General features: G+C 46.2%; 1 protein-coding gene across 1 annotated transcript in view; it reads left to right on the plus strand.

The window, feature by feature from the left end:
- Nucleotides 1-27,505, plus strand: part of CC2D2B (coiled-coil and C2 domain containing 2B) — a 2,924,037-nt gene that overhangs the window by 1,159,599 nt on the left and 1,736,933 nt on the right. Inside the window, exon 6 of the mRNA XM_069611382.1 lies at nucleotides 23,475-23,569. Coding sequence (XP_069467483.1) covers nucleotides 23,475-23,569 — 95 coding nt within the window. The remainder of the gene's footprint in view (nucleotides 1-23,474; nucleotides 23,570-27,505) is intronic.

A 27,505-nucleotide genomic window follows, 5' to 3' on the forward strand; every position in this document is an offset into this window, starting at 1 on the left:
CTGCAACCTGCAAGGAATCGTACAAGAGTGAAAGTCAGGCATTTGAACTCTTACGAACTACATACTTACGGCGTCTTGCCGGGAATCTCGGATTCAATATTGTTCTGGAACTCACCAATTCCTTCGAGCCAGTGAAGCAACTGGTTATCTACGCGCCCCTGCGTTCAATGCAGGATGGAGAGCTCATCTTTTCAAACCATTAGGTGAGACTATAAGAGGGGACATCAAAGGTGATCAGTGGGGAGAACAGCTGGGGTGGGGGGATTTACGCTCAACTCCACGGGCGGTTAATTCCCTTTCTCCATTTTCAGAAGAATATTCCTACGGGCCAAGCAAACGAAGTTAGGTGGGCCAGTCCAGTCCGTCATCTCGGCCCTACACGTCACATTGGTGGAGACCGCAGCTGTCCAGTTCAGATCGACGCCTCTGTGGGAGCCAGGTGAGCGTAACAGAACACGAAGCCTACCTACAAATTCCCACCCGGGCGTTATGGATACCTCAGAAACTGACCAATTGGCCCAATTACTAGGGGAACTGAGGGCTGAAGTGCATTCCGCCCGCCAAGAAACCAATGCTCTGAGGAGAGAACTGATTTTGTCAAAGGAGCGAACTGATGACCTTGCTAGGCAACTATTGCAAAGCCAGGCTGGACAAGCACCCCTACCTGGTTCTGGGGGAAATCCAGCTCCTGTGTTATCAAGTAGCCCTGTGCAAATAAACCTACCAGGAAATATTCCATTAGCTCCACCCGAACGCTTTGCCGGAGATCCCAAAAGGTTCGCCGTGTTTATGAACCAATGCCACTTGCACTTTTTATGCAGACCTGGAGCCTTCCCAAACGATCAAGCCAAGGTAGCCTTTGTATTGTCATATCTCAGCGGCAGTGCAGCTGATTGGTCAATTCCACTTGTTACTCAGGATGACCCAATTCTTCGGGATTTTCAGGGCTTTCAAATGAGCATGGAAAGACTATTTGCCCGGCGCTCCCAAGGACAGGCCCTGAATAACGAACTTTTGTCCCTACGACAGGGTAACCAGGACCTTCTATCCTACATCGCGACCTTCAATAGTTTGATAGTGGAAACTGGATGGCCTGAGGTAAAACGAATCACGTTATTTCATCGAGGGCTTCGAGGAGAACTCAAGGATGTCTTGGCTCAAGTTGTGAACCCACCTCAAGACTGCGCTGAATATATAGACTTAGTGGTCCAGTTAGATCACAGACTTCAGAACAGAAAGGCTGATCGAGCCAAGTTTGGGAATCGGGTGTTGGTCAAAACCCACGCTAACCCCAAAGTAGCAGATGCTTCAGAACCCATGCAAATTGGAGGGGTTAAAGTATCCTTAACCCAGAAGGAAATAGAAAGGAGACGGCAAATGCAATTGTGTCTATATTGTGGAACTTCTGGGCATTTTCTACGGGATTGCCCTGTAAAACCACCCAAGAAGGTGGTAGGAGCTGCTGATAAAAGCCATATGGAGTCAGACTCGGGAAACGACCACGCCCGACAAGCGTAGAGGTCCGCTTGCCGAACTTGAAGAAGGATACTCAGACCTCGCATTTCATCATACCAATGGTCCTCGTAGATCCAGGGCAGCCATCGCGTATGCACGCAGTAAGGGCATACATTGATAGCGGGCCATAGGAAACTATGTGGACTACGAATTGGCTTCCAGGATGAATCTACCTCTCTGCCAAAAAACCACCTCAGATGTCATCACCACAGTCAATGGAACTGAAATTGCCTCTGGGCCTGTAACTCATTCCACCGCAGAGATGACACTATTGGGTCAGGATGGGAATCGAGAGACTATTGTGTTTATCTAATCAAAGCCCCACAGTTCCAAATAATACTGGGGATACCTTGGTTGGAAACACATAATCCTTGTATTGATTGGCGAGAGAAGAGAATAACCTTCCCGGATTGTGCACAAACCTGTTACTCAAAGAAAAATATGAACGCAGGCCTGGACACAGTAACCACAGCAGTCATGCAACTACCTCCTGAATACCAAGAATTCCAGGATGTCTTCCAAAAAGAACAGGCAAACACCTTACCTCCTCACAGATCGTACGATTGTCAAATCGATCTCATACCCGGTGCACAACCCCCTTGTAGCAGGATCTATGCCCTTACGGAACCAGAGAATCTTCACCTACGACAATACTTAGACCAGTACCTTGCCAATGGTTTTATTCGCCCATCCAAGTCCCCTGCATCTTCAGCTTTGTTCTTCGTGCCCAAAAAGGAAGGTGACCTCAGAACTTGCATAGACTACCGCGCATTGAACCCGATAACTGTTAAGATTCGATACCCATTGCCTCTGATCCCCGAACTACTACACCAAGTGAAGGACGCTTGCATATACACTAAATTAGATCTCCGGGGGGCATACCATCTGGTACGTGTAAAAGAGGGCGACGAATGGAAGACTGCATTCCGCACTGGTGTTTTGGGTTATTCGAATACCAGGTGATGCCTTTCGGGTTGTGCAATGCACCAGCAGCCTTCCAATACTTCATGAACGATGTCCTTCGTGAACTCATTGACGTTTGTGTTGTCGTATATATCGATGATATTCTAGCATACTCCTCTTCAGAATCTGACCATGTGAAGCACGTCCGAGCAGTCCTTGAGAAATTGCGCCAGCACAAACTAAATGCAAAGCTGGAAAAATGCGTTTTTCATGCCACAGAAGTTGAATTCCTTGTGTTTATCCTGACCCCAAAGGGAGTCCGAATGGACTCACGAAAGGTGGACGCAATCCTTAAGTGGCCATCACCAAGTTCAGTTAAAGGAGTACAAAGCATGCTCGGCTTTGCCAATTTCTACCGCAGATTCATCCCGGATTTTTCACATGTTGTACATCCCATCACAGCGCTCTTGCGAAAAAATAAACGCTTTATGTGGACTGAAGAAGCTGAAAATGCCTTTCAAGAGCTGAAAGCGAAATTCACTTCTGCACCTGTATTAAAGCACCCGCGCCCTGAACTTCCATACATAGTGGAAACTGATGCATCCAGTCTAGCCATGGGAGCTGTCCTGTCTCAAAAGGACCCTGAAACTGGCCTGCTTCACCCAGTAGCATTTTGGTCCAGAAAGTTCTCGGCACCCGAGTTAAACTATGCGGTTACGGACAAGGAGTTATTAGCCATTAAATCCGCCTTCAAGGCTTGGCGGCACTATCTTCTCGGTGCCAGGCATACCATTACTGTGATCACCGATCACCGGAACTTACAGTATTTAAAGACAGCCAAGGCCCAATCGTCACGTCAACTCCGATGGGCATTGTTCTTTGCCGAGTTCGATTTCTTGATAACCTATCAACCAGGTTGTAAGAATGGTAAGGCAGACGCCTTATCCCGAATAGGGATGGGAGAGGCAGAAGTGAACCCAGAACCAGTACCTATCATTTCCGAACAAAGGATTCTTGGCATGACTACTCTACAGACACTAGAGGACATTCAGGTAAAGATCCAGCAACTTTTTCATCCTACAGCCCTGCAGGACTGGGTAAAGAAAGGCCCAGACTACTCTGTCACCAATGATCTGCCTTATTACCAAGGGCGGCTATTTCTGCTACACAAGGAACTACAAGAGCTAGTCATTTCCTGTTATCATGATACCCTAATGGAGGGGCACCCAGGTATTGCACAAAAACCGAAGCTAAAATGAAAAGACAATTCTGGTGGCCAACCTGGCGAAAGGATATTAAATCATTTGTGATGTCTTGTGGCATTTGCGCCCAAAACAAAAGTCAAAAGAAAAAAACTGCTGGACTCTTACAACCTTTAAACATTCCGCCTACACCATGGCACACCTTATCGTTAGACTTTATTACTGATCTACCCCCATGCAATGGATTTAACACCATTCTAGTTATTGTGGATCTTTTTTCCAAAATGGCCCACTTTATTCCTTTAAAGGGATTACCTTCAGCTTCAATCCTGGCCAAGGAGTTCCTCAAAAACATTGTTCGCATACACGGATTTCCGTCCGTATTGGTCTCTGACCGGGGCAGTGAATTAATTTCACATTTTTGGAAAAAATGCTGTCAATTGGCGCAAATCGATGTGAGGTTATCGTCCAGTCATCACCCCCAAACTGATGGTCAAACGGAGAGGACCAACCAGACTCTCGAACAATACCTCCGTTGTATGTTACATCAGACTGAGAGTAATTGGAAAGACATTCTTTGGATCGCCGAATATTCATACAATAATTCAGTACACTCTGGAACTGGACAAAGCCCCTTTTATACCTTATATGGGCACCATCCTCGAACCTCAGACCTTGACTCACCCCAACACTTAGAAATGCCCGCAGTGGACCATCTGCACGCTACGATTACACAAGCCTTTAAGGAAGCAACTACACATTTAAAACAGGCGAAAGAAAAATACAAGAAAGATGCTGATCGGCATAGAAGTGATACTCCACAATATCAGATAGGGGACCAAGTATTGTTAGCCACAAAACATATACCTCTAAAGGGAACACGGACCTTTAACCCCAGATATTTGGGACCTTACTCTATTAAGGCCATTATCAACCCGGTGGCTGTCAAGTTGGACTTACCTGCTAATATGCGAATTCACCCCGTCTTTCATGTGTCACTTTTGAAGCCAGTGCAACCAGGGACAAGACTAACCAAGCCACCAGACCCCATCCTTGTAGACGGAGAACCCGAATTTGAAGTTAAGAACATCCTGGACTCCAAGCTGATGAAGTCAAAACTTGTTTATTTAATCGACTGGAAAGGTTACGGACCACAGGAAAGGTCATGGGAACCTAGTGACCATGTTCATGCACCCCGATTGGTGAAAAAATTCCACCGAAATTTCCCAGACAAACTGAAACCACAGGGAAGAACGACTTTAGGAGGGGCCTTGGGGGGGAGTGCTGTCATGATGCCTACCCCCGGGGACCTAGACCAAGTCCAGCAACCCCGGAAGCAGGCATCAAGTTATCCCAAGCAAGCCCAACAACCCCTGCTAGGGGCTATTTGGGTGCAGTCCTGGTGCCTATGGCGCCAGGCTCATATGGAGAGTCAGTCCTGGCACCATAGGCCCCAGGCTCATAGATTAAAACTTACCTGATGCAGACCATGCTGCAAACTTACCTGATGCAGACCATGCTGCAAGAGCTCCAAGCCAAAAGAGGCTTGGAAGGGACTACTTTACCTAGGGACTATTTTTTATTCGGGTGGGGCTGGGGAGGAATACTTACCTGGGACTACTTTGGAGGCTATTTAAACCACGCCCGAAGAGCAACACATGCTTCGCATTATTCTGCATCCAGCAGCGTAACGCTCCCCTTGCCTGCAAGTCTGCATCCAGTCTTCTGCCACGCCCGCCTCGAGTTTGGAGCTCCTAGAAAAATGGAGAAATAAGGAGAAAAAGTTAGAACAAGAGCAATACCGTTGATCCTTACCTGAATTCCCGATCCATCGCGCCTTCGAGCTGGAAGAAAAAAATTATTTTATGCGCGTCGCCTCGCCTGCTGCAGCACCGCGCTGAACTCACCGGCCTTCGCAGCATCTTCACATTCCACTGCATCCTCCTGCATGTTCCCGCCGCACTCCGGCACCTAAGGAGAAGACAAGAACAGCAAGGTGAGCCAAGGGAATACACAGAGGAATATTAGTTACCCCACCATAGACTTACCTGATTTTACCACCGGGGGTACTATTCCTCTTCACGGGTCGGCACAGCTTCCACTGCATCTTCGCCGAACCCCGGCCCCTAAGCGGAAACAAAAGGACAGCAAGGTGAAACAAAGGGACTAACAAGGGGAACCCTCCTCACCACAATAGACTTACCTGATTTTACCGCCTGAGGCATCATTCCCCGAGACTTCATACTTTCTCTCAGCGCCTGAATAAGGGAGAAAGCAACAGGTTACATATTGACATTATTTTATCAAACTGTGTTGGATAATACAAATCCTTACCAGGATATTACCGGTTGCCACGAGGAACTCTTCACTAGGGTCAAGCTGCAACCTGCAAGGAATCGGACAAGAGTGAAAGTCAGGCATTTGAACTCTTACGAACTACATACTTACGGCGTCTTGCCGGGAATCTCTTAGTCAATATTGTTCTGGAACTCACCAATTCCTTCGAGCCAGTGAAGCAACTGGTTATCTACGCGCCCCTGCGCTCAATGCAGGATGGAGAGCTCATCTTTTCAAACCATCAGGTGAGACTATAAGAGGGGACATCAAAGGTGATCAGTGGGGAGATCAGCGGGGGTGGGGGGATTTACGCTCAACTCCACGGGTGGTTAATTCCCTTTCTCCATTTGCAGAAGAATATTCCTACGGGCCAAGCAAACGAAGTTAGGTGGGCCAGTCCAGTCCGTCATCTCGGCCCTACGCGTCACATTGGTGGAGACCGCAGCTGTCCAGTTCAGATCAACACCTCTGTGGGAGCCAGGTGAGCGTAACAGGCAGAGCATGGGGTCCTCAAACTGCTGGAAAAGCAGGAAGTGGGTACTTTTTTAAAGAGAATGCAGAAGCAGGCCAGGGCCTGTTTATAACACATACAACACCTATCACCCACCACCCCACAACACACAGCAGATGCTGACATCAAGATTGACCTCCATACCCGATGAAATATACCAAGTTTACACACAGCTCCCACCCCAGCCCCCAGGAGCGTTCTCTCAGCAACGGCAACCACAACAACAGTACACACAGCAGCACAAGCCCCCACAGCAGCAGTACGCAAAACAAGCGATGCCCCAGCACGGAAATGGAAACATGCACACACGCAGCGAAGTGCCCAATGGCACCATAGTGCCATATCGAGGAGTGAGCGTGATAGGAAACAATCCTTTCACATTCCGAGGGTGACAGAGAGTGCTTGTGTGCCCAGTCCTATCTATGACAGTTCACCGCGACGAGGAACCCTTGGTGGGCGGAGATATAGGAAACAAACACTTCATTTCTATGCTCGACACGGGTGCCACAAAATCGTGCATTACTGAGGGAGACTCCCTGCTATCGGGCCACACTCTTGACACTAAGGGCTTCTCTGGGGCTGTATCCACAGTTCCATACCCTAAAGAGGTTGACATCAAAATAGATGGGAAAGTGGTGCGGGCACCCCTACCATATTCAAAAAGTTTGCCAGTAAACCTGCTTGGCAGGGATCTGCTCAACCAACTCAACATGACAAAATCATTCACAGACAGTGGCATAGATTGCGCAATGCCAGGGATGTGCACCATCAGAGCAATGTTGATTATTCATGCAATGGGAGGAGAGGTGGTGGTTTGTGATATTCCCATAGATCCGGACATGTTTGTGTATGGAATCACAGTGCTTGTGGAGGCGGTGCCACAGATTGGTAAAGGGTGTTGACGAATGCCCGCAGGCTTTATTTTCTGTCCTGTTGTGTCTCCTGAAATGGCGGTAGGTACAATATTGTCCCTAGATTTACAATGATTGGTGGTTTCAGCAGAAAGGATTGTTGTAATAGGAACTGACCAGCACAGGTGCGAGTGGCGCATAGTACTTTGCATTGATCCAACAATACCCTTGAAGGAGGTGACTGATGCAAAATTGTTCGAAGACAGGCCAGATGAGAGAGAGATTGTGCTAGCGATATGTATACCCTGTGAAATAATGGTACAATGCATAAAAGTTCAGTCTCCCATGATGGCCTTTATGGACCCACATGAGTTCATTGAGGCAGATTTGGAGCGGATGCCCAAGAGGCTATGGCTAACAAACCCCCATGACGTAGGGCTCCTACAGGGAGTGACCCCAGTACACATCACACTGACACCAGGAGGTAGAGGAAGGAATTAAGGACACCATCAGTGCACTACTCAACCAAGGGATAATTGCACCATCTACCTTCCTGTGCAACACTGCTGTCTACCCTGTAAAAAAGGCAATGGGGCAAATGGAGGATGATTCAGGATTTGTGCCCCCTAAATGATATTGTACAGCAGGAATTCCATGTACTTTCCAACCCAGACACGATCCTGTGTAGCGTCCCCAAGGAAGCGACACATTTTGTGGTGGTTAATCTAAAGAATGCATTATTTTTCAAACCATCACACCCAGACTCACAGAACCTTAGCACCTTTACTCATGGGGAAACATACAGGAATACCTCAGGGATATTGTGAGATCCCCAGTATTTTTTAAAAGAATACTACACGCTGATCTAGGCAACATTCAAGTGTCCTGCACTATCATCCAGTACGTGGACGATCTGTTGGTATGCACCGACACCTAGCAGCAATGCAGACAAGATTCAATCTCACTCTTACAGTTTCTGTTTCGCAAGGGGTACAAGGGTGACAAGGCAAAACTGCAATATTGTCTACAAGAGGTTTTATATCTAGGGTAGTTGATTTCAGCACATGGCAAACGAATAATACCTGACTGTGCTGCCTCTGGGCGCACTACCCCCCATCCCACGACAGTGAAAGAAATGCAGAAGTTCCTAGGATTGTGCAATTACAGCAGGGCATGGATTCTTGATTACACAGCATACACGAGGCCACTCTTACAAGGCATCAAAGAAGCACAAAAGACTGACAAAATTTGCATGGACGGAGGAGATGTTACAACATTTTGATGAACTTAAAGAGGGGATCTCAACTGCACCCCTGTTGGTGACCCCAGACTATACACAGGGATGTTACTTGTTCTCACACTCTAACGGGCAACTCATGACAGCCATGCTGAAACAGAAAAGCCTGATGGGCCACAAGCCTTTGGCTTATGACAGTGGCATACTAGATTCAGTAATGCAAGGGCAGTTCGCTTGCGAACAAACTCTTGCTGCTGCAGCATTTGCCATTAAAAAAGGTTCCACAATTGTAATGAGCTGTTCAATCACGCTTTACTAGGAACATGCCATCTTTGCCATTTTAGAAAGGTCCAAATCTACACTGACTACTCAAAGAACATCTGTATACGAAATCATTCTGTCCAAGAAAACATACACATCATACGATGCAAAACAGTGAACCCGGGACATTCATTACAGAAATGTGCACTGATGAGGATTTGGCCAGACACGACTGTGTAACCTACGAGAGGGAGGAGAATAACATTCCCAAAGCAAAAGACTGACCACTTGAGGGAGGGAGTCCTCTTCATTGATGGGTCTGCAACAATTGACCAGTACATAGGCCTCAGGCATACGGGTGCAGCAGTAGTGCTCCTCGTTGTCGGTGAATACGAGACATTAATTGTGAAAAGATTACCAATGCATTATTCAGCACAGGCAGCAGAACTCATTGAACTCATTGAAGCACTGCAATCATCACTTAAGTGCCACATGACCATTTATTCAGACTCGGCATACATCACTACAACAGTGCATGCCTGTCTTTCATAATGGAAAAGGAGGGGCTTTAGGCGGGCGGATGGGTCCCCAGTACAGTACACAGAGTTATTAGACAAGACAATTTTTGCACTCTCTCAGCCTTCTGTAGTTGTGGTCGTTAAATACACCACCCACACGAACAACACAGACGAGGTGTCACTCCGGAACGCTGTTGCAGACACTGTGGCCAAATGAGCAGCGTATCTCCCAATGCCAACCGTGGCAGAGTATGGCATCACAACTCCCGCCTCTGACTAGCCACCTGTATTGTACAGCGACCTACCCATAGCACAAATTATTGAGTTACAAGGGAGGGCCCTAGAGGAGGAAAAACAATTGTGGGTCAAAAGAGGGTGCGCACAATCCCCCACTGATTAATTATGGAGGCAGGAATGTACAGAGAAAGCTGTAATGCTGCACAAACTGTTAATAGCATTTTATCAGCTCCATCACCCCTCCCACAGCTACAAACATCGCATTTCTACTGACATTCAAGAAGATTGGTTCATTCCAAACATCCATGAACACTTGACAAGTTTAGTAATTCGGTGCACCACATGTCAGAGCTTCAGCACAGGCAGGACATTGCGCACATTGAGAGGCACTTTGCCCCGCCCCATTGGGCCATTCCGCGAGTTGCACATTGACTGCGCAGATATGGGCATGAGGTGCAGTGGGTCCCCATATCTGATTGTTGTCGTCTGCCCCTTCACACGTTGGGTGGAGGCAGGTCCTTGTGCACATCCGGATGCCAAATGCACGGCCAAATTTCTGGTCTGCAAAGTGTCTCCCCATTGGGGCATGTGTGATGTGTTAAGGTCAGATAATGGCACACACATTTTCAATGAGTTGTTTAAAGAGATTATTACACTGCTTGGCATTAAACACCGGATGTGTACGATTTATCACCCCCAGGCCAATAGGATTGTGGAGGGGACCAACAAACTCCTCAAAAGTAAGCTGTCTAAGCTTTGCACCATGTTGAAGAAAAACTGATTGCCCCTGGCACTGTCCAGTCTGTGCCCGCAACCCAGCAAGGACCAACATTTATCACCCCATGAGGTGGTGACTGGTCGTCGCATTCGCACACCGACATCTCCCATTAGGAGGGCGTCAGACGCACATAGGACAGCAGCTGTTTTTGGAGACGAATTCAAAGACTATTTAACAACACTAACACAAGCACTTAAATGTATTTCCCGACAGATAGCACAGCCCAGATCAAAAGACATGCCAGGTGCCACAACTGACTGCACGACTGACTCCTCACCCACTCAACCACTGCTGCCAGGAGAATTTGTCTACGTGCGGTCCTTTGTCTGCAGGTGGAATAGCCCCAGATTCAATTGACCTTTCGAGATGATTTTTTCAACTCGCCTTGCACTCAAAGTACAGGGACTCTAATATTGGATTCACTTCTCCTACATTCGAAAAGCACCTTTGGACGCTGCACCGGCACTTTAAAAACACTGGTGGTGTGCATCTACCTAATTTCCCTCCACACAATACACGTGCACAAACACAGCTGCTAAATAACCTCACGTTTACATAGTGAGGGTCTCTCTCTCTCTCTCTCTCTCCATACATTTTGCCTTTCAGGCTGATTAAGAAGATGTAACCAGCGCTCTGAAATCATTCATTTTAAGTTAGAAAAACTGAAATTATAGTATGATGCCCAGATTTTCATACACTTATATGCGTGCACTGCATTTTACAGCTTGCTTATTTGCCATTTAAATGTTTGTTTTATCAATTTATTTAGGGGCATCTTTTATATTAAAGGGACATATAAAAGAGGGGGTAGAGGAGTACATTTCAATTTCACTGTAAATAACAGGTCAAATGTCTGCTTAAACAAAACTGAACACCACTCAAATGGAACTGAATATGTATTGTCCACAAGGCCAAACTTTATGCATCAACAGGTCAACAAGTCTGAACACAAAAAAAGAATTCACCCCCTGGCACTGGATTCTTAGAATGTGTTGCTAGGTCCCTATTGTTTCCCAAACTTCACACTGCCTTTTACAACACAACTCCTATTGATATAAATAATAATACTGATGTTATTAATGTATATATAGGTGCACCTAAATGCACAAAGAGACGAGCACGAAGGGCAAAGTACGATGCTTATCATGGGCCTGGTCTTGATGTCATAGAAATGTGCGTCACCCAGTCTAACAGTTGGTATACGGACATGATCTCAGTGGGGAGAAATAAAGTTAATTTATTTATTTAATGTGATACAGTTTACTTAACAAACTTTACACATAACAACAACACTTAGACATAAAAAATAAAGTTAATGACATCTGTTGTGTGTTTGTTGATACTGCATGCATCGGGGCACCCAGGAGCCTAGTGCCACAGGAAGTACCAGTTCTGGAGGCGAGGTACCTAGTACATCTTACGATATTAAGGCTGAGGGGCACTTTTCAGGCACACAGTGTAAGGCTCGAACTTGTTGATCCGGATCGCCTGCAATGCGATAAAATCCCAAAAGGTGGCAAATGCATGAAGAGACCCTACCAGGTAATACAAGGTATAAAATACACAAATAACAAATGGCAAGAAACAACAGCAAGCTGAATGGGAGAGGGTCTGATGGGATACAAAGAGGGTTTTTTGGCACGGGTGAAAGCAATGTGCGCACCGTTCTGGACTGAACATATCACAAAGCTAACATGGATTGAAGCAATGGAGAAACCAGTCAAAGTACACTGAGAAGAATCGTATTAACTTTGCTTTTACAGTGCCGGAACAGTATCTGTAGGGGCCAATGAACATTGCAATAAAACTTTGCTCATTCCTGATCTCAAGAAAGGCCCAGCAGCAGTGATGGATTACTACTGGGTGTGCGGCCAACAAACGTACCTGCACCTCCCACCATCATGGAGGGGCTATTGTTCGCTGGTCACGCGGCACTCAGCCCTGCTTGTAAGCCCAGAAGTACATTTGCAAGGAGGGCTAACAGAGACTTTTTCCCCTATAACCCTCCTGACCCCTAAACAAGAAACAAGATACCTGTTGCCAGCGGCAGAGTTCTATGCCCTTCCTGGGAAAGAAAAAGTTGTAATTCTGCGTAGGAAGAAAAGAGCGAACTATCTGCCCAAGGACTCTTTAAACTTGTTCAAGGAAATACCAGATGAATACCACCTCTTCACTAAAGCAGAAACATTCTTTGCCTCACTGCTATTTCCTGGTGTGCAAGCTGCAGCCAACAGCAAATGGCTGCAGATTGTCTTCTGGGAACTAATACAGCTGGCTAACGACACCGAGCAGAGATTCAACATCAAAAAGGTGGAACTCCGTGCCCTGAGGCTGATGACAATGCACACCGATTTTTCCTTAACATGCTAACTGCCATGGAGGGAGGCATGTGCAATAACATTAGGGACTCATACTGCACATTAATGTCTCCCGAAGATGCTGTGCATTGTTTCCTGACACATATAGAAGCTGTGCACAACCTGGCCGTGCACATGCACAAGTAAGCGGTTCGATCTGACTTTTTCTTGGGCTACATCATGGCTGGGGGTGATCGTGAAGATGTTGGTACCCCTCATCATCTTTATTTTGGTCACTTTTGGGACTCTGATGTTGTGCAAAAGCAGTGCCCAGTAGCGCAATGAGAATGGTCTCAATTGGGGGGGCACCCAAAGCACCCTGTGGTACCACAGAGAACGGTACCCATTTAAATGACCCCAACAAACCCTGGATGGTAGAAATGTACCACCCATTATACACCTGTGGCACAATAACCACATCCCCACCAGACCCTGAGAATTACACAGAACACTGGGTAGATTTAGCAGGGGATGGGGGTTGCATTTGTATGACTTGTGCCCCAGAGGAATATGCCCAATCCCGAGCAAGTTTACGAGATGTTTGCAGAGCATGGGTTCCGAAGGACGGGTCACAACCATACCTGGAAGCTGAAAGATTAGATAGGGTGAAGATGGGGGACAAGCACGCATATTGGAATTTAGTTGCCAGTTACACTGCGGGGAAGTTTGTTAATTTAGGATTAACAATAGGGGAGAAATGTTGGGAACCTTCGATCGATCACTAAGATCAGAGGGCAAGGCTAACACGCCTTCAGGAATCAGTGATGTGATTTGTGCAGCGAGGTGCAGGGTGGCATCAGAAGTATAGCGCACAACTAAGGTGGAGGACATTGGGGGTTGCTGATCTGTCTGGGAATGAGTGAAGTGTGTATGAGTTAGTCTGACCTCAGCTCTCCCCCAAGCCCATCCCTCTATCTGCCAGGTGCATTGTCACAATTGTAAGAATAACATTGTGTGTTAGAGTAGCTAATTAATTGTTAGGTTAGCTCACCATGGATGACGAGCCCAGCATCACCCACGTGAACAAAGATGGACAGATGAAGATGGACCAATGGCTTGGCATCCCATATGGAGCAGGCCTTACAACTATAGGCCTCCCCAATCCATACTGTATAACTGTACTATATACGATGACATCATTAGTGATGCTGTTTGTGCTTATAACGTACTGCACAGGACAACGGACCTCAGAACGTTCCGTGGCAGCAGAGTTCTTTGCTGATGCTTTCTTATTTTTGTAGAAATAAATACTTGTTATCCTTGCAAGAGTGTCTTGGGCCTTTTTCCCTAGCAGGTTGTATTTTTTTCTGGTGTGAGCGTGCAGGGGCGTACCTTCACGTCTGACTGTCATTGCTCGGGTTCTTCGGTTACCCTCCAATGGAGTTCACCTTCAGGATTCTATTCTGTTCGCTTCCTGTTGGTAACCGCTTCTGAAACACAAAACACAAAAGTATGCTAAAGGAAATCACATCAAATATTACATTGAAGAATCAGCTATAAAGATATTACTTTCGGGATAAATTATATTTGTTTGGGAGAATTCTCTGTTAAGGCTAATTTCCCAAACCTAGTGAGTCCCCCAGCAGCTTTGCTGGATTTTTGGGGTTTATTTTTTTCTCCTGCTAAGAGTGAGACTCTTTTTCTCCCACTCTTAGACATGATTTGAGGTGTTCCTTTGACTTTGTATGTGTTTTATGGGCTATGGGGTCCTTTACCCCGTAGGGCTTCATGTGTGTTTGGTATGTGGGTTACACAACACCCTCCGTGCAGTAACCCAGGGGTGTCATAGTGACCCCCAAACATAGACTCTGTACCCTGGGACTGACTACTGTCTCACAGGGCATGTAAAGTCACCATTGGCTTTACTAGTCCTAAATTGTGAACAGAACCAGTACAAACCATCATATTGTGGGCGTACTGGTAGGGGCAATTCGATTGCCCCTGGGTCTGTTGTTCGAGGGGGCACTGTCCAGTCCCCCCTGAGCGAGTTTTGGCTGGTGGCAGTGGATACTACTTTTTATATTCAACCGCGAATATATTCCTATGGGATTTTCCCATTGTTCGAGGCTAATACTTTTTAACATAGCCTTGAACATACCGCTGGTTTATTTATTTAATATGAATTCACCGGTTGGTATTTTTTGCCGAAACTCGGTTCCAAAATGGTGTTTGTGTTCGCTTCTGTGACTCCAACCCAAGTCGAGCCCTTTGTTCCACTTTTTGGCAGGCTTCTCCGCAGAAGCCGCCAAAAGTGGTGCCACTCTGTCTGGGTACCACAGGGGGTGTGGGAGGGGGTTTAGGCACCCTGGACTGAGTTGCCTCGGCAACTCAAGTCGCACTCTCGTGTGATTTGCCCAGTGGTGAGCCGCCCGGCTCACTACTTAGCATGTTTGAGTGACAGCTAGGACTGATGAATGGGGGTTTTCTGCATAAAAGCAGGGCTTTGGGGACTGGGACTTCAGACGTCGCCACAGTACCAAAGAATCCGAAGAGGGAGAAGCTGAGCCGACCTGCAATAACGTGCTTCTAAAGGATTGTGTTGTGTGCTGTTCCTAATTTCTGCCTTTTCCCTCCCTTTTTCTTAAACGTATTGGAGTGCCATCTTTAGTTAAGCGCTCACCTCTGTCTGGAAATAAGTGGTGTTAACTAAGACTTGTCTTATAAGGAATAAGGGATGTATATATATTAATAGTGACTGTGTTTTTGAACTTGCTTATAATAATAGTGCTGGAGTGTTTCTAAGTGTGTCTTTAAATACATAATTATATACTTGTTACCAAAGCTCTGGTCAGTGTTTGCTTGTGCTACTGTATTTTAGTACCTATCATGTATACTCTATATACCGTCTAACTCTTCTTGAGAGAAGTCTGGCTGCTCAGCCACAGCTACCAGGTAAATCTGGGTGGTACAGACTGCTACCAATTGGGTTTGCTGCCAACACCTGTAGTCTTAAGCCTTTTGCAGTGGTCCCTAAGGGAACTGCACAGGTTTCTGCCTAACAATATTCCACATAGAATCACTCTATTTTGAGTGTATCCTATTCTCTCTGCTACTTGGCATGAGGAACATGGGATTGGTGCAGGCCAGACTACTTAATCAGAATTAAGGGGAAAACTTGTGTGAGAGGGAACGCTACAAGAGCAGGTAGTACAAGATGTAAACTGAGTGCAAACGTGAGGCATAAAAAATAAAGCGTAAGCCGTCTATGGCCCACTGTTAGATTCCAGAACATGTTCTACACATTTGAGGTGGAGAAGCTGCACAAAGCGAAAATAACACTTCCGGGCATACATTCCTCCTTCAACTTCAAGGGACACATGTTTCTCAGCTGCTATGATATTTTCATACAGTTGTAAATGCCTTGACATCAAATAGGCCTGTTTTTAGCGTTTGTTAAAAGTAGGCAGATTCCATACAATCCATTGTGAATGATTTCTGCCATGCATTAATGGATGGCAGAATTTACATTTCCTTACAAACAGACTGTAAAATGAAGGCACAAAGGTGATATGCACCCCGCTTTTTGAATGTGGAAAATTTCACACAGGGAACAAAGTGTTGATATAGGCAGTCCACTTTCTGAAGGCTAAATCTAGAAAGATATTTATTACCTGAAGCGCCTCCTTTTTTGGAGAAGTGCAGGCATAGACCACTTTTGGAACCACTGGCTGAATGCTACCTCAACATTCTGGAACCCTTGCTCGAGAGCTGCAGAAATTGTTTGAAAGAGCTGCATTGTAATGAGAAAAAACGCTTACCACATATGTTGCATTCAGGCGTTGCTAGGAGGGGCTGAGGGGGCTATAGCCCCGGGTCTTTTGGTTGTAGCCCCAGATAGAAGCTCAGGGGTTACAACCATAAAGGCTAGCTAGCCCCCAGTCCTGACAGTCCCACAATTAGCATAGCCGCGGGTCTTTTCCAGACCTAGCACCACCCATTGGTAAAATGAACACATGCAAAGTAAATACATGGACTAACTCGGGATATTTTTAACTTCATACTGAAGACCGGAAGCTCCAGAAATTAGCCCCACATTTTGCACGACCTGAATGAAACCTGGTGTTAGGCAACTAAGCTAGTGAGTATCAAAAAATGTCATATCCAAAATCAAGGTTTGCATAATTGGTTTTGGCGAAATTGCCGAAACTGTTGTTAATAGAAGAGAGAGAGAGGGGATGGGTGGGCATGCAGTGGGCAATGCCATGACATGAAACTGCCAAATTTGTATTTGTATTTATTGAATTTATAGAGTGCCTTTCGCCAAGGCACTGAACAATGAAAGAGTATCCAAAAATAGTACAATTCATAATGATAAAAATTGAGCATAGGTAAAAGTTACATCAGAGGAGAAAGAAAGCAAAGAATTTAAGAGCCTCTCCCTGTTGCATCCAGGGGCGCCGAGTACGGCGGGGCTCCGGGGCCCGAGCACCCTCATCCCCACCACCCCCCGCCGGAGAGAAGTGATGCAGCATCGCGAAAATGTGCGATTATTAAGCCCTCCCATCTAGGACTCATTGGTGTATGGTCCTGGAGGGGGGGGCTTAGGCGCAGCGGTATTCAAACTGTGGGGCGCACCCCTCTGGTGGGCCGCAGCCTCATGCCCGGGGGGGGGCACGCATCCACAGTTTGAAAAGAAAAAAAAAAAGGATAAATAACCAAAGGGTCGGGCTGTTGCTTCATTAACAAGCAGCAGCCTGATCTACGGCCCCTGCCACGCATGCTTAGTGCGACAGGGGCCGGGCCTTTGTGAGGTCTCAGGCTCCATTAGGAGCCTATTAATGAAGACAAAAAAAAAGCGCACACTTTTTGCCTTGATGATGGTCATCGCGGCAAAAGAATCTGTGTTTTTTTTTTGTCTTCATGAATAGGCTCCTAATGGAGCCTGAGGCCCCACAAAGGCCTCTGTCGCACTATGGGTGGTGGCAGCAGGGTCGGATTGGCCCCTGGCCGGGCCGAAATCGTCCCTGAGGAGTAAGGGCCGGCTTCAGGCCATGCTTGGGCCGGTTTGAAAAACAAAATTTTGAAAAATTCATTTTTTTCAAATGTATTTTTTCAGTTTTTATTCTTCAAAAACCTTTCACCCTTCTTAGGTCGATATAAGTACACCAACACAGGTTGGGTGATATTGTATGCATATTTGTTCTATAGAAAAGAGCTTAAGGGTAAGTGCTATATAATACCATATTATCATGTGGCCTTGGACGTCTGCTTGGAGTCACAGTATTTTGACAATATGGATCTATACACACAGATATTAATGATACGTATGGTGATCCATTCTTGTATGAAATGTATATCACCTTAGTGAAATCATAACCATATTTTTCGTAGTGTAGTTTACTTAGGAACAATGCTATTTGATGCCACTTCCTATTTTGTCAAGGGGTGATAGGTTGTGTTTCATCGCTTCCCGGGATGTCACTTTGGTGTGGGGTCAAATTACATCACTTGCAGTGATATCATCAGAGGTCAAGTGTCGTGAGGCAAGGGGTGGGCCACTTTTTTGAGGCGAGGGGTGGGCCACTTTTTCTTGGGTGACCGGGCCTATTTCTTGTCCCAGTCCGACCCTGGGTGGCAGCAGTGGTGTGGAACTCCCCAAGTGTCACAGAAGTGCTAGAACATATTTGGGCACAGGCACCTACTGTTTTACAAATTAAGCACTTGGTATACACATGCAGTTGCAATTAAATGTTCATTAAAAAAGTATGCCCTCAAGAGTATGCTATCACAGAGAAACGGGGACCCCAAAGCCAGTTCAACTACCCACTCCCAGGTGTGCTACTGAACAGGTAGATGTAAGTCAAGAGCCAACCAACCTCTTTCTCCTATCTGTGCTACTGTACCATACAAATTAGGGGGAATCGCTCTCCTGCAGCCTCTCTCCCAGTCATCGATTCTTGATGATTTACTGGTGCAGTCACAAAAAAAGATTTTTTGGGGGTTCATTTTGTTTGCAAAAGTAGCGCATTGCTAAAACCCCCTGGCTGCCAGTTCATTGTCCTTGGAGCGTCCCAGGCTCCCTACCCCCTGAGAGCCACCAACCTTGGGTGCTGTTTTATAACAAACGAAAGACACAGACAGAACAATAACTGTGTGAGTCAACTGAGAGATGAATGCACTCATGCTCCATTCATAGAGAGGCTTTGAAAATGTACCTCTGACAAATCAGAGAATCAGGGGGGCAAAGAAGCACTGCACATCTCCGCTCCCTCTTCATGGGTTTACGATTGCCACCTGAAAGGTTGCCAGCAGCTAACCTGCCATCCTGTCCCAACTCCATGCCTCGTGTGCTATTCCCTGGTCAACCAAACCCTGTGAACTCATAGGCCGCATAAGACCCACAGAAGTCTTTTTACCGCCTTCCTGAACGTTTCTTGCACTAGTGCTATTAACGTGTGCAGCTCCAAGGTATAATATTAACAACCAGTGTTTGTGGGTAAAGGGCCGGCATAAAGTTTCTATTTCAGAGCCAGAGTCAAATGATAAGGTGCTTGTGGCAGTATGGAGTTCCAGGCCTCTGCTTGGACGCCGGGTTCTGCAACCTTTAGCTCTGCAGATGTGTTGGACTACAATGCTCATCAGCCCCAGCCAGCATAGTCAATGGTGATGGATCATAGGAGTCGTAGTCCAAATCATCTGGAGAGCCACATGTTTAAGACCCCTGGCTTTAAGGAACAGGACGTAAAATAATCCATGAAAGTAACAGGAGTATGATGTTCCTGGATCTACATGGGTAGAATAAAAGTAGACTAGAAGAACAGCCTGGGGGCATCAAGTTTATGAAGGATGGAATGATGGGGGTCTGAGTCACCTGAGGAGACAGGGGTATTTTACAGGTCTGAAACCTGGTAATCCACTTTACAATAAAAGACAACATGGAGAGAGGTGATGTCTCTGTGTGGCCTGTAAATCTGCCGAGATACCACCAAACTGTACTACCATTACTGCCACTTGGTCTGGCGGTGTTACTGCCGGATTACAAGTGGTGGTAGACAGTGTTAGTCCCCATTAATTGGAGTCCATAGGACTCCATGGTGGATTTCAGCGTTATTACTCCCATAAACCCAAAATTCTCTGTAATTTTATGCAAAGCTGCATTTTGTTTTTATAAGGTTATTTTACTCACTGAATGCTGATCAAGTGTTTTAAGTCTGGACTTTATTAACTGGGTGCTTGTAATTGCAGCACAAGCACTCTTTACAATCTAAACTAGAGGTGTGTTTACAATGTTGATTGTTCCAAATTACATCTCCTAGTGTGCTGCTTTGGGTCAGGTGGCCCCCTTTAAGCTGTACACAATGATACATTGTCTGGTTGACATACTATGTGATTTGTGTATTTTATAAAGGAAACTAAGACCACTAGAACTCACCACCACAGAAACTCCCAATCCCACCTTTGGGGGCATTCCTGTGGACATGGGAACACAGAGGAAAGAATGAATAAAAACGTATTTGCCTTCAAGAGGAAGCTAGACCTTTGCAAAAGAACAGTTGGAGCTGGGCAAGCCACCTAGCAACATTAAGGTCCATCTTTGATGAATATTTCCCTGAAGTAAATGCTGGCATTAATGACTGGGTGATGCAGACTTTTCTGGCAGAGGAGGTGGTGCATCATCCATTTGATGCCCAGGAAGAGCTGATTGAGGTTCAGTCGGACACTACTCTGCAATCAGAATTTAGGAACATTGCAGTGGGTGAATTTTGACTGAAGGTAATCCTGGAGTATCCTACATTGGCATGGTCTGCTATACAGTCGCTCTTACCCTTTGGGTCTTACTACTTGTGCGAAATAGGCTTTTCAGCATTGGCTTTTTTACTGACTCCTTCATTTTTTGAATAAGGGGTGTTTCAAATGAATGTTGAAAACCCGGAAAGTGGGAGTTTTTAAAACATGGAGACAACCATGGCTACAACATTTAGACACGAGTGCTTCCATCAGTCCCAAACATCACCTGGGTGCAGGGTGGGCCTGGGTAACTACAATGTTAAAAACAGTTTAACACTCTTCCCCCCAAGTCTGAAACCACACTTGATTGCATTATACTTCAGCCAGGATTGCATTATACTTCAGCCAGGCTTGCATTATACTTAAGTAGCACATCTGATGTGTCCACTGAAAGGTTTAAGATTAAGCAACATTACTAACTCTATCTGGTTACACAGAGGTAACCTCTTAGCGAATTTCACTTGTGGCTGGCCAATCTACAGCAGCACTATTGTAAGTTTGAATTGTTGATGTTTTACTGAACTATGGCACCACACACGTCTTGCTTGGTAGTTTTTAATCAGGAAACGTCTTTACTTCTAGTTTCCCTTGAATTGGGAACTTTTTTTTTGGTGGTGGTGGTGGTACTCCACCTTGCAGCTGTACCTTCTGTTTAGCAAGCATTTCATTCTCCCATCCTAGTTGTGTTGCTGGACGCTTATAGAGCGGTGGAGTAGGGGCAGTGATGTCTTACTGGAATGCAACTCGAAGGCTTAAATCTCCTTCTTTCTTGACTTTAGTATATGCAGTGCATGCTAGCCAATGTTTCCACTGTTCTGCGTTGTGCGCGCCAACATCGCCCCCCCCCCGCGCGCAGTTGCACCAAGTTGGCGACTACATGCAAATTTGCGGTCATATAACTGCCAGTAATATCACTTCCTGTATTTGGGCCCCCTCCCCCGGGAAATTCATAAATCGGCTCCCCTGGTTGCGTACCATCATCCACCCTACCCCTGCTTACTTTCCACACCCTCCTCCCTCCTTACTTACTTGCTGGACCGGAGCTTTGTGCTCGGGTCGCGGCCGCCATGGAAATGAAAAAGGACTAAGTCCCTTTTCCTATGGAGGCGGACATCTTTTTTTTTTCCCTCAGGATATTGGGATCTTGCAATACATGCGGAGCCCATCTCCTGAGGAAAAATTATTGATGTATTTGCACCCTGGGTTGCGAAAAGCTATCATGCTGAGTTGGGGGTCCGTAAATGGCGTTGACATCTGGCAGCCTTCACCGAAGTAGGCTTTGGCTTGTGGGCCATTGTCGGTCATGTACACCCCCCAACAGGAGCGCGATTTCTACAATGGATATTTTGAGAGAATGTGTTTAGCCTCCAGAAAATATCTTCTAATCATGTGCCTCTGAGATTGGCTAAAAAGATCCTAAGGCTTATTTATAACCCATGGGAGATCCAATGCACTGGAATATGTGGGAGTGGAAACTGTCAGGGCGTAGTAGGAAGTTACCACTAGCACTTGAGGGCCCAAGCTCATTTGCTCTTTTGTGGCTCACACCTGGAAAATTGGAAGTTGGGTTTTATACCATGCTATAGGTGTCGTGATTATTACGGCAGCATTAGCAGGCTGCTTGGTACTCTATTCCTGCAGTCCGGGGATCCATGTTGTGCGTCAGGACCAATAGGAAGGACAGTGTGACATCACTGATGTTGTTCTGTCTTCTACTTGGGCGTTGACTCACAAAATGCGGACATATTGTTGCTACAGAACTGTATGTACACGGGACAATGTAAAACTGTAATGCCAGTGTTGAAACTGGCATGACACTGCTCTTCAGCGATGGCAATGTAGAATTGTCAAGGCATTATTCTGCGGAAATGCAATATCAGACTCAACCATATGTGACTAATATGGTCAATGCGCCACTGACAAGTTCATATTGAAACTGCAATAACAGCTTTCTGGAGTCAGTGAAGAAACTGCAGTAACAATGTGTTAAAATGGGGCAATGAGAAATCTGCGTCGCAATGTTAAAAATATATCCATGTCCATGATTTGAAAATGCTTCTGTATACAGTGGCCAACTATTTAGGTTTATATTCTTTTCGATATTTTCGGGTGGGGGTTAAAAATGTCCTAGCAAGGCAGGAATGGGGTCACCCTTAGAACTCTTACTCCCTGGCGCAGGGTGGTTATTGAGATTCCTCCAGTTAGAACGTTCAAGAGCTATACTGCCTTTAACAAGGTTTATAGGAACCAATCTTGTTCTTCACATTTGGAGATGATTGGCAGGATCATGACCACAAGGCAAGTGATTAATTAGACAGATTAATGTTCATAGTGAATAACAGAAACAAGAAGTGTCAGAGTGGGAAGAGGTCATGGTCTGGATGAAAGCTTGGTTTTGAGAAAGGTGTGATATTTATGGGTAGGCATTAACACTGTTTTTCATTTGGAAAGCAAATGTTTATACCTGCAAATAAGTGAAGGTTTACCAGCTTAATTTTTATAAAGGCTCCCTTGCTCGCCTGTGATCTTAAGAAACTCAAGCTTGCGAGGCCTTCTCCGGTATGGTATATTAAGAGGAAACGATACAATAATCTAGAAGAGGAAAAATAGGTTAAAGACAATCATGCTCACAGGTGTATTACTATGTTTGTAAATAATGTGGAGTCTACCCTCAATATCTAGTTTACTGTTGCTATGTTTGTAAAAACACTTTTATTTAAGTAAATTCAGCAATACAATACAATGTGGGGTTTAATTAATAAAGTAATCTATTTCTCAGGTAATATCACTTCCATATTAACAGACATTACAATGATCCCAGTGATCTTCCCCACAGCAAGAACTTTTCCAACAAAAGGCAAGTACACAAAACATAGACGGAGAGAAAGGGAGACGCACATAGGAGGGCACAAGATAGGGGTTGGGAGAGAGGGATGGAGCGACATGCATCATTGATAGCTGTTAATTTTGAAATGCAAGTTTCCTTCATTATGCTCTTACTGCTTTCAACTTTATGATATGTCTCTTTAATATTTACAGATACGGAACACGTTAATGAATCAAAGTATAAGAAGTAAACACAGAAATCAATTAGCAGACATTGTGAATGAATATGATGAATGCACATCAGTAAGGTACATTTCAAATCCACTAATTGACAGAAGTACTGATTACTTTTGAATCTCATAAGACTGAAACTTGCAGAAATATTTCAATTTGGGTACATTGAGTTGTGCATTCAAAGAAATGGCTATGCAATCCTAGAAGGATGATATCTTAAGTGGATCCAAGTACATGATAGTTTTATTGTGTGAAATGTCATTTTGCGTTCAACCAAAATGGCACTTACATTGCGCAAAATATATATCAAATATACACTATAAAGGAGGTGGAGCAACGGTTTTGACAATAAGGCTATATGAACTTTAATATTAACAAGTGATAAGAGAGTCAATGTGTACAAAAAAGTATTCAGCTTATGTCATAAACAGCTGGATAACAGCATCTCAATGACTTTACCAAATGCTAGAACATAAAATAGCAAAGCAGTGTCATGATCCAAGCGAGAAATCGAAAACTAATACTCTATTGGTTAGCTAAAAAGGACAAACAAAATAGATTGAGTAAAAAGGATCAAACTTGCGAAGTAGATAAAAAGAATACGTTGTGCGAGTGCAGTAAAGTCGCTGAAATTAAGGATATGGACAAAATTAAATGCAATGGACAAGAGGGTCAATGTGGACGTGAAGAATGAAATGGATAACAACAATTCAACTAACCCAAGATACTAGACCTTAAACAACAATAAAACAAATAGCAATACAACAGCAAGATCCAAGCGAGAATCCACAACTAATAACCTTTAATGTAAACGAAAAGGACAAACGGAATTGAATGAGTAAAGTGGATGAAAGCTGTGAAGTGAATAAAAAAATAAAAATTGTACGAAAGCTGTAAAACGGTTGAAATTAATGAAATGCATGTAATGATTGCAATGGACGAAAGGAACAAAATGGACTAAATGAATAAAGTGAAGAGGACGGAAAGATGAATACAAGAGACGGATGAGTTCACAGACAGATGACACGGAGTGTATGAGTACATGGTATAAACGAAAAAGTACAGAATATACAATTCGAGTACATGAGACGGATGTAGTGCATGGGACAGAGGGAGAACACAGAATGGATCAAGTGCGTACGACAAGTGCCATGGGCTGAATCCGATGAATGAACGAAGTGAGTTGAGCAGATGAAGACGGTGGAGTAGATGAACCCCGTAGAGCAGATGAGTGCGCTGAGCGGATAAGTGTGTTGAGCGGATGAGTGTGTTGAGCGGATGAGTGTGTAGAGCGGATGAGTGTGTAGAGCGGATGAGTCTGTAGAGCAGATAAGTCTGTAGAGCGGATGAGTGTGTAGAGCGGATGAATGTGTAGTGCGGATGAGTACACAGAGCGGATGAGTGCGCAGAGCGGATGAGTGCACAGAGCGGATGAGTGCACAGAGCGGGTGAATGCGCAGAGCGGGTGAATGCGCAGAGCGGATGAAAGCGCAAAATGAATGAGGGCATAGAGCGGATGAGAGCGTGGAACAGATAAGAGCGTAGTGCAGATGTAGGTTGTAGTGCGGTTGTAGGTTGTGTGAATCGATAATAGAGTGGAGCGGTTGTGGTGTTGAACAGATTTAGGGTGTTGAATGGATGTAGAGCGGGATGGTGTTGAGTGGATGTAGGGTGTTGAGCAGATGTAGAGTATGGTGCAGTTACGGAGCGGGTGTAGAGTGCGGAGTGGATGTAGAGTGAGCAGCGGGTGTAGAGTGTGAAGCGGATGTAGAATGCGGAGCGAGCAGCGGGTGTTGAGTGCGGAGTGGGTGTAGAGTGCGGAACGAGTGTAGAGTGCGGAGCGGGTGTAGAGTATGGTGCGGTTGCGGAACAGGTGTAGAGTGCAGAGTGGGTGTAGAGTGCGCAGCGGGTGTAGAGTGCAAGAGTGCAAAGCGGGTATACAATGCGGAGCGAGCCGCAGCTGTTGAGTGCGGAGTGGGTGTAGAGCGCGGAACGAGTGTAGCATGCGGAGCGGGTGTAGAGTATGGTTTGGTTGCGGAACAGGTGTAGAGTGCAGAGCGGGTGTAGAGTGCGTAGTGGGTGTAGAATGTGAAGCAGAGCTAGAATGCGGAGCGAGCAGCGGCTGTTTAGTGCAGAGTGGGTGTAGAGTGCGGAACCAGTGTAGAGTGTGGAGCGGGTGTAGAATGCGGAGGAAGGAACGGGTGTAGAGTATGGAACGGGCGTAGAGTGCGGAGCGGGTGACGAGTATGGAGCAAACGGGTGACGTATGTAGATGGAACGGGTGAGGTGGTTGGAAGCAACAGGTTAAGTGGTTGGAAGGAATGGGTGTAGTAGAGGGAAGAAACGGGTAAAGTGGATGGTAGGAACGGAGGATGGATCTGGAAGAACGGGTGATCTATATAGATGAGACGGGTAAAGTATGAGAAAGAACGTGCGAAGTATGTGGACAAAATGGGTCAAATCTATTGAATAGAACGATTGAACTATGTGGATGGAACGAGTGAAGTGGATCGATCAAGTGAAAAACGTGGTTGGAACAGAGGAAGTAGGGTTGGAACGGGTGAAGTATGTGAGGGGAACGGATGAACTGGTGGAACGGGTGATCTGGGTGGAACGGATGAACTGGGTGGAACAGATGAACTGGGTGGAACAGATGAACTGGGTGGAACGGATGAACTGGGTGGAACGGATGAACTGGGTAGAACGGATTGGAGTGCATGGAATGGTTTGGAGTGCATGGAACGGATTGGAGTGCATGGAACGGACTGGAGTGCATGGAACGGATTGGAGTGGGCCCGATCTCAAACACCTAAGGTAAACCACCATATCACATCTCCACGCTTACTGTCTTCCTTACACCACCACTCAACTAGAACACAGCAATACTATGACACCATTCGGTATAGCTGTTCCCATGCCACCATTTACCTCATACTCCCCATCACCCTAACTAAACACTGCTGGCTACACACCCTCCAGCCTAGGCGTTCTCCTCAGACCTAACGCAGCCAGAATCGGTCTGGATAAAACCTGCCAGAACGAACACATACTCTTGATCTCCCAACCACCACACCTACCGCTAAGAAGCAGCTATCACACGAATGCCACACCAGCTGCACACATATCCGGTGCTCACACGAACCTTTGACTCTCTCTACTATCTCTACTGACTTTAACTTCGGTTCCCGAGGGCGTACACCCTACCTGCGCCTTGAGACCATACCAATGGTACATAAGGTGCTATATAAATGCAAAGTAACATAACATAACACAATATAACAATATATTAATAAATCATAGCATGGGGGGTGGCGCTGTGGAGCAGCCCAAGATGGCTGCCTAGCTTTTCAGCTCTGTGCGGCCTCAGCATTCATCTGCTCACATCTGCGGTCCCCGACATTGTGAAGGACCATCGGCTTGCCGTGCTGCTTTCGCCACTGCACTGGACATTTTGTGCAATTTTGGACTCGATCGGTCCTCCCGGGACCCGGCTGGCACCTTTGTTGGAGTTGGGCCTCGCATTCCACCCGGACCCGGCGGTTGCCTAACATCCGGCCCCTCCGCCTGGCCTGCCTGACTCCCGGATCCCCCCCTCGGCCCTGGGGCGGCGACGACGGCGGCCCCCTGTTTCCCGCCACTCTGAGGAGTTGCTACGGCCGCCGGGGAGACCCCCTGCGGATGCTGCGACACGTGGAGAGTCATCGGCCAGGCCCCCCGCTGGCGGGCGGTGCTGTGAATGCTTCCTGCTGCGTCGGCGATCTTCGCGGCCTCCCCCGGCGCCGACAACACAGAGGATTTAGTCGCCCCGCGGCCTCGTCGGACCAGGTGAGCGGGGGCTGGAGTGCGCGGGCGGCGAAGCCTCTGCCCGCTGCGCGTGACTTTGCGGGCCCCTGCTGGGCGCCAGAACTGCCGGAAGGAGGTGTCCCACCTGCGCCCGAGCCTCTCTCTGGGGCGTGACCGTTCCCTTTACATCGACCGGGTCCCTGAGGACTCCCGAACAGATCCGAGAT

The sequence above is a fragment of the Ambystoma mexicanum genome, chromosome 8 (assembly GCF_040938575.1).
Source record: "Ambystoma mexicanum isolate Mex_15411 chromosome 8, UKY_AmexF1_1, whole genome shotgun sequence".
Taxonomy (NCBI): Eukaryota; Metazoa; Chordata; class Amphibia; order Caudata; family Ambystomatidae; genus Ambystoma; species Ambystoma mexicanum.